Source organism: Gopherus flavomarginatus, chromosome 25, assembly GCF_025201925.1.
Source record: "Gopherus flavomarginatus isolate rGopFla2 chromosome 25, rGopFla2.mat.asm, whole genome shotgun sequence".
NCBI lineage: Eukaryota > Metazoa > Chordata > Testudines > Testudinidae > Gopherus > Gopherus flavomarginatus.
In genome coordinates, this window is record NC_066641.1 from 5,921,894 (window position 1) to 5,934,036 (window position 12,143).

A 12,143-nucleotide genomic window follows, 5' to 3' on the forward strand; every position below is an offset into this window, starting at 1 on the left:
CTCCATTTCACTCATACGGAGGATTAACTTGGTATAATAATGAACTACTGTGGTGATGCCGTTTCTGTGATGGTGCATCAGAGTTCTTGTTTTTGAGTGCCTCACAAGTAGAGCAGATATAGCTTACACCAAGGGAGGAGGTTTCTCTTGGCCAGAAAGCGAGGCTTATTCTTTCAGTGAGCCAGGAGGTGGTGATAATGTTGAAATCTAGAATGCTGCCTATACGCTGCTCCGGTTGAAAAATATGCTTCATGTTCATTACTCTTTCTATTTGCTAATTAAAATATCGTCTAGCGTAAGCCTTTATATGTTGCAACCCAACCCGCCATCCTCCTTTGCAACGAGGAAAATTTTAAGGGGTGAAAAGAAGTAAAAACAAAACCAAAAACCCCAGTGAAGGCGTGGCTTTGTCCGGTCACTCCTCAGTAAAGATTTTGAATCATTAATTTTGACTTTTTATGTCATTGGAAAGAGACCCTCACACAGAATAATTAGTTAGGCTATTATACCTAACTGCAGCAGCAAATTTGTGTGATTCACTGCAGTTTCCTTTTAGATTGGATTTGCTGCAGTCTTTGGACCAGATTTACAAAGGTATTTAGATGCCTTGTGATGCAGATGGACCACTAATTGGCTTAGGCACTTTTGCAAATCACACAAGTTGACCATCAGCATCTTTTGGTGCCTAAATACCTTTGTGAGTCTGTCCCAAAGTCTGCTTTTGGACACTAATTTTTGGTGTGATGGGAGCAAACTTTTGGGTCAGTCAAGGATGACTGAAATAGTGTAGCAAGAGAAGTTCCCTGCAATCTCAACCAGTACAACTAACACATGGCAGCAGTAATAGCCAGCTTGCCAAATGGAAAATACCTTTTGAATTCTTAGCCCTGGGTCAAGCAGGTGCTTGCAGGAAGAGCTGCTTTGCTTTGCTATTCAGCAATTCAAAATGTTTTCTTTCACAAGCTAATTGTTTTAGACCTTCACTAACATTACCATGGTGGTTAGAATGTGATATTTCAAATGGGCATGAGACTGTCATTGCAAAGTGTTTTAAAGGCTGAACTGAAGCTAAGACGTGTCCACAGCTTTCTTGCCTTATATGAAAACAGTCTCTAAGTTGTTTTTGTTTTTCCACCTGTAGGGTCCATTGAACAGCGAGTCTTCCAATCAGAGCTTGTGCAGCGTGGGCTCTCTGAGTGATAAAGAATTGGAGGTAAGCAGCCACTGTTCCTAATAGTCATCTGTTATAGGTTAAACGTGAATGGGCTAACAAAGCCCAGAATGGATTCTGTGAGCTGAAGATGAAGATTTCCTAGTTCAGGGCTTTTGTGTGGAACAGGTTACTAGAAGAATCTAGACTGAGTCTAAGTCGTATGGATGTTAGAGCATCCTGCAAGGCCCACCTAGTTGAGGTTTTCTCATTATAACAGATGCTTTTCTTAAAGATAAAAAAAAGGAGGGTGGTTTTACTGCAGTTAGAATGGTGGTTTGTGAAACTAAGGCTACGTCCAGACTACCCGCCGTATCGGCTGGTTAAAATTGATTGCTCGGGGATCGATATATCGCGTGTAATCTAGACGCGATATATCGATCCCCGAGCACGCTTATATTGATTCTGGAGCTCCATCAACCCCAACGGAGTTCCGGAATCGAAAGGGAGAGCCGCGAACATCGATCCCGCGCGGTGTGGACGGGTGATAATCCGATCTTAGATATTCGACTTCAGCTACGTCATTCACGTAGCTGAAGTTGCGTATCTAAGATCGATTTCCCTCCCGGAGTGTGGACCAGCCCTAAGTCCTCAATTGCTGTTTGCAGTACTTGGTGGCTGTTTTGAGTTGCAGTTTTGGGCAGACCAAAATAAAAGGGAGCCTGCTTAGAAAAGTCCAAGTCTTTCCTCACCCTCCTTCATACTTCATGTATACATGAAGTTTTAGAAATATGTACAAGAAGATAAGGATTTGTATAAACTGACATGTAGAATGAAAAGGAAATAAGGCCTGATAGTATTACATGCTTCCTCTTGATTACTTTCATTATATTTGAACTAAGAACTGCTAAAGCAACAAAGTTGAACTGCCGTTACTTTTTAATTTAAATTAAGATTGCCAATTAGTAATGCAGTATCTAAATTTAAATAGTTTGTTTAAACCCACGATAAGATAACTTCCTACTTCACTTACCAGCCAAGTGCTGAGTTTTGGATATTTCCCCTTTAATACATTACAGTACAGGTATCAAGTATCTGGTGCAGTCAGTACTGTAGGAATACACAGTATCTCGAACTCTGGGCTTGACAGGTAAGTAAATTAGGAAATGGTCTTCAATTGTTTGAAGATCTTGAGTATTAAGTATCTACATATTTTTGTTTTACTCCGGTTTTACGGTCTACTTCTAGTAAGTTTGACTTAGATTAACTAAGGAGATCCAGTTGTCTGCTACTCTTCGCTTTTCAGTCTGTGGTGTTTTAGCAGTGAGTAGGTGATCTTATGTAGCCTACCTCTTGTGCAATTGGGTGAATGCGAGAATGACTACTTAACATTGAATTTTGTTAATTTAAGGATAATATGAAGCTAAAATGCACTCGCAGTCTCCTGTTGTAATCTTATTAATGCTGTTACAGAGCCTTTGGAGTCACTATTGCACGAGGATATTTGTGAGATGCTCCTGTCAACGATGGGGTGCAGATTCCTTTGACTTTGTGTTGAGTCAGTGGTTTCTTGTACCAATATTGTTTCTACATAGTGTCCGTTATCAAAATGTTGTCAGTGAGGGCCTGTTCATTGTACTGATGTTATCATTCTATAAAGTAGTGCACAGTGTGTTGGGTTTTTTTAAAGCGCCAAACAACCCTTTCTACCCTCTCACTTCAAACAAAACCAAAAACCAACCTTCATCTCCATTAGGGCTGGCATGTTATGGCCTCCTACATTCCCTCAGATCTTAGGTTTAACTTCTGGCTGTGTCAGCTTCATTCTTTTATCGTTTCAAAGTAGGCAGGTTGGTTTCTCTGTTTGCTGTGTGGACATCAGTTTCTAAGAACCATGAATCTTAAGTTTGCCACAAAAGTTTTGGCCAAGATTTCCCTATCCTTTGTTGTGCAATGGGCACTGTGGCTTTCCTCCTCTGTCATTCAGTGGTGGCTGACGACATGTGTAAACAAATAGCTTGGAAAATATTTTGGGCCTCTTGGGGTAAAATGTATGTGATAGAAATGACCAGCTTTTTCTCTGTTGTAAATTTGATAGGTTTTTTCTAATACATAGAACTTCAAAATGAAGCAAGACACAAGGAAACAAAACTTGAAGTCCCGCTGAAGGAATTCCTTGCATCTGAAACACTTCACATAATGTATAAATGATTTTTCGTGTAACTTATGCGAGACAGCACCTAGGTACTAAGAGCACTAGAAATCAGTTATTGAATGGGCTGCAGTCAGTTGGGTGGGATTTTCCAGAAAAGTGCTGAAGTGAGCATATGTCCTATTGAAAGGCAATGTAACTTGAGCTCCTGACTCACTTCAGCATTTCTGAAAATCCCATCCTTGGAACATAAACAGACTGGGCCCAGTTCTCAACTGCCCTGCATCTTGTGTAGCCATTTAGACTAGTGAAAAGTGGGTGTTAAACACTGCCGTTCTGATTTGATTGAATTTTATGCTTGATCTGAAGCAGACTAAAAGACTACATGATGTATAAGGCAATGGAAAATCAGTCCTACTATGTCTAAAATATAAAATAATCTCTCCCTGTTCCCACCCCCTTCTGATTTCTAACATGTTCTCTTTATTTTTGCTGTGCATAGGTCTGAAGGTAGTGTCTAAGTACTGAGTGCAAAAACTAATGCACTTGGGAACTGGAACGACCATTGGGGACCTGCAGCCTATTTATTTAGTATTTTGGTTGTTTTTTAAATTCTGGAATAACAGCAGAAATGTTAATTTTGAAGTATTTTTTTTAACAGACTCCCGAGAAGAAACAGAATGACCAGCGGAACAGGAAAAGAAAAGCAGAAGCATATGAGACCAGTCAAGGTAACCTATTCTCCTGACCCTTCACAGGATTTCCGACCAGTTGATAATTGGCTTCACTTTTTAAAGAGTTTTGGTGTCTAAGGAGAGTAATGGTTCATCTCAAGGGTGTGTCAGGTAGCTTGTTAGGAATTTATTTGAAGTACTTTCTGTGATAGTGTAGTACTCCTCTGGGACTCCTTGTTCGCATTGTAAGAAAAACATTCAGTTCTACAACAACTTACTGCAGCATTCATGTTTACTTCTGAACTCTAGAATTCTTATTGGAGATATATCATTGGGCCAGATTGCACAAGGAGAGACTGGATGTGGGTCCTCATATGGGTTATGTGAATGTCATGTGCTTAGTCACATGGGTACAGTCTGCAGTTGAAATCTCTCTCATTTTTGCTGTACTTTGAAAAGCTTTCATTCATTTTCTACATCTTGTTCCATGTAACACTGGAAACCTACTTTAACAACCAGCTAGAGAACAAGTTGTACTCAAAAGTATAAAACAGCAGATGTTGTCTTAAAGAAAAGAGAGTCTGATTTCAATCCAAGCTCTCACTCTCCTCTTAGTGGGTGAACATTGGGAGGATGGAAGGAATAGTTGTTTTGACAATAGGAATCTGCTCCTACAACAAAATAACAGATTCTATTGATAGTGGACTGTACCTGTAGTGTTTGGAAAGAGATGGAACAACAGTTAAACTTTAGTGAATCTGTATTGAATCACCATTATCTCTCTAGCTCTCATAGGAAGGATTGTGGGAGGCTTAATGTACTCACATTGAGTACAGTAAGTTACGTAAAGGCAAGAGTAGATTGTATATAGTAACCTTTATTATGCTGTTACCTTGAAGGAAGTTTTGAAAGATCCACATTGCACATGAGAGCAAATATTTCCCTTGTTATTTGCAGAGAAACAAATGTCATCTAATTGGGTCTGTCAGTTTTGGAATTAGTCAAACTGTCAACTCTCCTAATTAAAAAAAAAAAAAGGTGTAGAGATTCTAATCCTGGGACTAATTATTGCTGCGTAGAAGCTCTTCTTCTGTACTAGGTGATGGAAGGAGCACCTAAGTGTACGTCTTTATTTACATGAATAGGTTTCTCAGAATGGCATCCGATGTTTACATTTGCAAATCAAGTTTGCCTTCCTTCTGTTTCCCTTCCAGGAAAAGGCACTCCTAGGGGACATAAAATTAGTGATTATTTTGAGGTAAGCTAACTTAAAATTGAATTTTCACAAAAATCTGTTCTTAAATCCTTGTTTGAGGTATTTTTGTTTTTTTGTTTTTTCTCACCACTGCATTAAATGATAGCTTCTGGTGTAGGGGATTCGCTGTATCACGTTGATAGGCTTATGAATTTGAGTAGGGCAGAATATTTGAATCTTGTTTCTAAATTAAGCTAATTTCTATTTCTTAAATTTAAACAATTGGCTGACTAAATGTTATAAATAGCAATCTCTTTAAAATCGTTTTGAAGCTGACTTCTTTTGGGATCTGAACCTTGCCTCAGGAGACTGAGCATCCTTTTGGCAAGCCCACTGCGGTGATATTAAAAGCCCCAGTCCTGCAAAGGAATCTGCCAATAGAGTCCCATTAACTTAAGTTGGACAGATCCTGTTCAGAGTTCAGCAGGATCTTAAGTCATTGCAGGATCAAGACTAAGAAGTTAGCCCCACTGAGAGGCCAGCACCAAGCACAGAGTGGAGATATCAAAACGGTGATGAGTACCTCTAAAAACTTTAAGAAAACTCATTGAATATATATTCTTGGCACGTTTTCTTTTCTAGCATGTACAAACTACAGCCTGTTACTTTTCATCCCTAACAACTTGTTCTTCACTTTATTCTGAGTAGTTAGTTGGCTTGGAGTTAGCAGTGCTTTTGCTAGCACCTCTTCCTTACTGTCTTCAGACATTGCTCAGTTAAAGCATGGCACAGGCCATAGTACAGGAACATAGGAACTTCCATACCAGATTAGACCAGAGTGCCAGCGAATCTGATACCCTGTTCCTGACTGACAACAGATGATTCAGAGCAAGGTGCATGTCGTCTTCTCCCCACCCTGCCCTCACACACACACACACGTACACAGAGGGCACAATTAGACATACCGGCCATAGGAAGGTCTTCCTGTATTGTTAGAAGTTGACTTATCCTGAACCATATCCCTTGGTTTAAAATAAGAAATTCTATCTAATGTAGCTGTGGATATTTAACCACTGAAAGCATTCACAGTCACCTCTTGGTATTATGGGTTACCTAGGGAGGTGGTGGACTCTCCTTCCTTAGAGGTTTTTAAGGCCTGGCTTGACAAAGCCCTGGCTGGGATGATTTCGTTGGGGTTGGTCCTGCTTTGAGCAGCGGGTTGGACTAGATGACCTCCTGAGGTCCCTTCCAACCTTGATATTCTATGATTCTATAATAGATATAGTTCGTGCTCATTTTCTTTTGTAAATGGCCAAATCTCAGTCAGTGAATTTTTTATTTTTTGTTGTCTTCAGTGTCCACTAAAACAGGTTGCTAGGGCTTAGAGGGAAGGTCTTTATGCTTTAAGATAAATATGCAGCTTCTATGCAGCTTTCTGCCCCAAAAACTTGCTTAAGCATAGTATCTTTATGAAGTGATTGATCATATGTATCTTTTTGGTCAGTTTGCTGGGGGAAGTGGTCCAGGAACCAGTCCTGGTAGAAGCGTGCCACCTGTCGCCCGATCCTCACCACAGCATTCCTTATCCAATCCCTTACCAGTAAGTATTCCCTCTGAGGAAGGTGCTAAATGATGCAGTGGATATGCCAGATAGGAGATTTTTCTGAACAAAATAGGGCAGAATGTTACCACAGTTAGTGAAAGGGACTTGGATTTTGTTTAGACTCTGAATTAGTTTCAGTGATCCTGCAGTCTATACAGAGCTAATAAACTGGATCATAGCTGTAAAACCAGCTGTCCAGGGCCTGATGCGGGCATGTATTTGTTTCCAAGGAGCAAGTCCAATCTTAAACAGTTTATCTTGCATACTTCAAACCCCAGATGCCATTTCTTGATATAGTATAGACAAGTTCTGTCTTAAAGGGTTGTGGATTGGCCTGTGTTCCTAGTAATAGAAAAAGTAGAACTAACATTTTCCATTCTGATCACTCTGCTTCTCTGTTGCATCCCTCTTCCTGCACAGTTTTGTCTTGTCTATTGCGGTTGTGAGATTTTTCCAGAGAAGGGATTGGCTTTCAGTGTCCTCATGGTGCCTAGCTCTGTGTTGTTCTGCTCTTCGCTGGGGTTCATAGAACTACTGAAATACAAATACATCGTTGTTAGTGCTGAAAAATATTTTATTCCACACTGATTTTTGGTGCTTGTAGCTTTTTGGGATAATCAGTAAAAGCTTTCCAATGTGTGTGCATGCCCACTCCCCCACTTCTTTCACTGAGAAAGTTTCATTGTGCCATTTGGTCCCTTTTGTAAGGTTCAAATGTGAAGAGAATCAATATTTTAAAAAACTTTAAAGATATTTCAGAAGCTGCTTTTCTGTTATGATTGTGTAAGTGCCCTTAAAAACCACCCTTTGAATATGTCCTGGACCTAATCCTCAGATTTTCTTGAGCATTAGGAGAACAGTGTGGCAGTTTGGAGTCTTTTCCGGAGCATAGTGTACTGACAGTAAACCAGATACAGTGAAGTGTATGAGCTTTCCTGGCCAGTCTATTTTGAAGTCATTTGCATACCTCCTAAACTCATATTTGTCTAAATTCCAGTGCTGAGTGCTCTGGGACCATGCATTATACCCTGCAGAGTGCAACAAAAGAGAGAGATTGGACCTCAGAGTCCATCATACATCTCCAGATCTTAATGAAACCCTTCCAAAGCTGCCTTAAAGTTAGCAGGGAATTAAAACATATATTGCTAGATTATTTTGTACATTTGTTGTATTTAACACAACAGCACCTCCCTTCTTTAAAAAGAAAAGTTAAATTCAAAAACCTCTTAATGACACCTCGTGGATGACGCTTTACATGCACAACATTCAAGACCATTCTTCTCCCCAGGATCTGGGATCCTGTGGTAAGTGCATGAGGGGCAGTCATTCCTTGACTTCTTTTTGTATTTTAATATATTGAGTATATAGAGACCTGGAGAGAACCTGTCCCATGCAGTCAAAACTCATGTCACAGGCAGCATTGGCTAAGTCAGTTGTCTTTTTTTTACAAAGGTGCTTGTCATGAGTCTGTTGGCAGAGTGCCCTCTTCAGGAGCTATGTGGGGAGCACAAGCATGCACATCTAATTGCCCCACACCCATGCACACTGCAAGGTGTCAGTTTTGTAGGGCTGGCTAGTACTCAGCCCTCTGACCTGAGGATGCTTGGTTGTTTCTTCCCCTCATGGTCCCAGGTGAAAGAAACAAAACAGTCTGCAGTCACCAGACAAGATAAAATAAAAGCATAAGGGAAAAGGAGAACCTGTAGGTGACTTCCATGAGGATATTGGCCTCTTAGTTCAGAGCGGCCGGGGCAGTATCTCGTTTCACCCCCAAATGCACTGGGTCTCCAGTGGAAGTCTCTCATTTCCCATCTTAATGCAGGGAATCCCTGTTCTCCTGTCTTTAAAGGCTGGGGCTCAGTGGACTCTCATCCTCCCTGAGGAAGCTCAACTGCCTGCTCCCTTCTCAGGGCTGCCCCCTTCTGAGTGGAGTTCCCTTCTTCTGACTCCTCCTCCTATCCTGGCATGATTTGCAGGTGTGGAAGGGCAGGGCCACCCTTGCCCGAAGCAGCTCCTTAACGGCTTCCATGCTGGTGTGGGGTTTGTATACCCCCTCACAGTGCTCTTCAGTTCTGGTTCTCCTTTCTCCTGCAACCGTACTTGAACTTTATGCCTGTGTTGTGCTAGTAGCATGCATTTGTAAGACTGTTGCTTTGGCCACAAAAGAAAAAACCAGCAACAGTAGGAACAGGGAAAAAAAGAAAACTGAATATCATTCCCGGTTTAGGGAATTAGTGTGGGGGTAACGAAGGGGTTAAGCACCTTTTATGAAAAGACTGTAGTGGTTATTCACACTGCATGGTCAGCTAGTCTGTGCCCAGGGCTAAGGGAGGAAAGGTTGCTCAGCTTTCCTAGACTGTCCCTTGCCTGCTTCAGATCCCCTTATCCCTCAGTTGCAGATTTCACAGCCCTCTGCTCAGATTTCAGCTCTTGCAATGTCCCCATCCCATAAAGCTCTCTATTGGAAAGGAAAGACTCAGACTTTAAGACCTACCCCATCGCATGTAAAACAGTCCAGTACTTGGCATTCTGCCATCATAACTAATCAGTGTAGCTAATATCATTTGTTCCGATGGTACCAAGCCATGCACAACAGTTAGAAAACTACTGTACAAGATGTGAAAGTAGTTTCCCCTTAGCAGCTGCATATGGGTACCCCCTGAAAAACTTTGAAATAGGGCTAGTCTTTACCTATCTTACAGTTTATTTTTGACATTATAGTGGGGGCCAAGTTGCCATGACTCCTGGATCCTGATCTTGGTTCCGTTGCTTGTCTTAAGTAAATTGAGGCAGTTGCTCATCTGTAAAATGGGTATACCTGCACCTCTTGTGAAGCTGGGTGTTTGTAAATGACTTTGAAAAGTACTAAGCATCTGTAGAATGATGGTACTGACCTAAAGTGCTTTAAGATCTGTAAGAGCTAGGGATCATTGTTCTGAGCCTTTAAAGAGTGCAAAGGCCTAAATTAAGATATTCTGGTTAAGGCTTTGTGTTTGCAGCTCTTTGCTTGAATGGCCCCGGAATGTGCACCTTGGAGAGGGGCAGTATTTCTGTTAACTAGGGGAATCCTATTCTGCACATTCACATGCATTGCAGCACTCTTCAAACACGTTATTCCAATTACTCCTATTGACCACTGCTATCCGAGCGATCTTTCCAGGAGCCCTGCTTTTAACAGGTCCTCTCTTTGCTGGCTCGCCATTCCTGAGCTGCTGCTTTGCTGACAACAGTTTTGGCAGAACCAGAGACTCGTCTTTTTTTTTTTTTTTAAAGGTTTATTGTATTTTTTTTAAATGTATTACAGCGGCGAGTGGAGCAGCCATTATATGGGGTAGATGGCAGTTCTGCAAAGGAGCCGCAGGAAGAACACTCTCCTCTGCCAACCCTGATGTCTATGATGCTGGCAAAACAGCGGCTTGAGAGTGAGCAGCTGGTACAAAGGGGAGCTGGCCTCTGTTTTGCTTTTGTTTCGGTGAGCAGTCTTTAAAAAACCCAAGCCCGGGGTAGAGGCTGTGTTAAGGGATTGGGAATGGGATGTGGAGCCTTTCAGCTCTAGGGCTCTGGTTCACATCCAGCCTGGGTTATTAGTGACAGTCTTTACCATCTGACGGCTGGTTCATGGCATATATGAAAAGTTGCTGGATCTCCAGGCTTGCCTTCTGGAGAAAACTGTCTGGTGAAGGTGCTTTTATTTCAATTTAAGAAACTAAACTGATAAAGCCAAAGTAGATTCCTGACTGATCTTAGGCTAAACCAACTACTCTCAAAGCTTGAGTAGCTGCCAATACAGTTGAGAGACAAAGTGGGTGAGGGAATATCTTTTATTGGACCAACTGCTTTTGGTGAGAGAGACAAACGTTGGAGCTTACACAGAGCTCTTCTGCCGGTCTGGGAAATGCGCTCAGCGTTGTGGGTAAATACAAAGTGAACAGATTGTTTAGCATAAGTAGTTAAACATATTTCACGGGACCATTCAAAGGTGAAGTGGCCCATTGACACCTCTCCAGTCATAGGGGAGTAAAGTGTGGGGGAAGCTAGCAGAGGGGGTAAGTGGGTTATATGGCTGTGATAAGCCATAAATCAGTGTCTCTTCAGTCCATAATTTTTAGTTTATATAGCGAAGTTCTGCATTTAAGCTCCCAGGCCAGACAAGGACACTTTGCCAAAGAAGTAGATCTCATCATGGAATGGGCCATGCAAATACCCCAAGAGAACCTGCTTCAATACAGAAAACTTCCTAAGCTATGTCTACACTGCATGCCTTGCAATGGCGCAGCTCGCCACTGCAGCCAGGCCGTTGTAAGGTGCGTGATGGAGACACAGTAAAACCACCCAAACAAGGGGTGGTAGCTTCATCGACAGAAGAGCGGCTCCCACCGCTCCTGTCAAAATGCTGTCCACATGGGTGCTTTTTTATCATTAAAACTTTTGTCGTTCAGGGGGCTGTTTGTTTTTTCCACAGCCCTGAGTGACAAAAATTTTAACAATGAAAGTGTAGTGTAGACACAGCCTAAGTGTCAGGGTGATTAAGCACTGGAACAAATTACCTAAGGAGGTTGTGGAATCTCTGTAATTGGTCTAACCTGTTCTTAAAATCCTCCATCACCTGTCAGGAATGGTCTAATTATTACTTAGTCCTGCCTTGAATGCAGGGGACTGGACTAGAAGACCAGATGAGGTCCCTTTCAGTCCTACGCTTGTATGTTTGTCACCCTACACTGGAACCCATACAGTTTATCATCAAACAGTTATAACCCATACTCGATGGGGATACCATCCTAAAAGATATCTTTTCTGAATCCCCCTCTCTGGCCTTCAAACTACCACCCCCCGCCCCGCCAAGCCTCACTAAGCTCATCAGAAGCAAGTTCCCCACAGACCAGGACGGACCAACTTAAAGAAGCATCAGACTCTGCCAGCACAACAGATGCAGAACCTGTGGACGTATCTCCACTGCTGCAATTATCAACACCCCCCACAGAACACCTTTCAAGATCCATGGGTTCCACACCTAGCTATCAGGTGTGGTGTACTAGTGAACTAAATGCCCCAATAACATTTAGGGTGAAACGAGACAACCACTGCACTCAAATGACCTTTCACAGAAAAATGATAAAAGACCTGTGGGTGACACAGCACAAAGCGTTAACTCTACATCTGACCTCTTCTCATCCTCAAAGGAAACCTGCACAATACCTTCAAAAGATGAGCCACTCCTAGCTTTTTTTTTCTTTCCCTCCACTATGATGGAGAGGTGTTGATGGGCCAGTTCACTTTGAATGATGCCTTGAAATGTGTTAACTGCTTGTGCTAAACAATTTATTCCACCTTGTACTTAGCTGTGACACTCTTGAGTACGTTTCCCAGAC

The 12,143-nt window shown here is 41.9% G+C and overlaps 1 protein-coding gene across 5 annotated transcripts in view; it reads left to right on the forward strand.

Annotated features, from left to right (window-relative positions):
- The window catches only part of TLK2 (tousled like kinase 2), a 56,695-nt gene that overhangs the window by 10,403 nt on the left and 34,149 nt on the right, over positions 1-12,143 (forward strand). For 2 of the 5 annotated variants that reach the window (XM_050934939.1, XM_050934938.1), the window contains exons 3-7: positions 1,142-1,213; positions 3,964-4,033; positions 5,191-5,234; positions 6,676-6,771; positions 10,079-10,246. In XM_050934939.1, coding sequence (XP_050790896.1) covers positions 1,142-1,213; positions 3,964-4,033; positions 5,191-5,234; positions 6,676-6,771; positions 10,079-10,246 — 450 coding nt within the window. The remainder of the gene's footprint in view (positions 1-1,141; positions 1,214-3,963; positions 4,034-5,190; positions 5,235-6,675; positions 6,772-10,078; positions 10,247-12,143) is intronic. The other 3 variants (XM_050934941.1, XM_050934940.1, XM_050934942.1) reach the window with 3 other exon arrangements.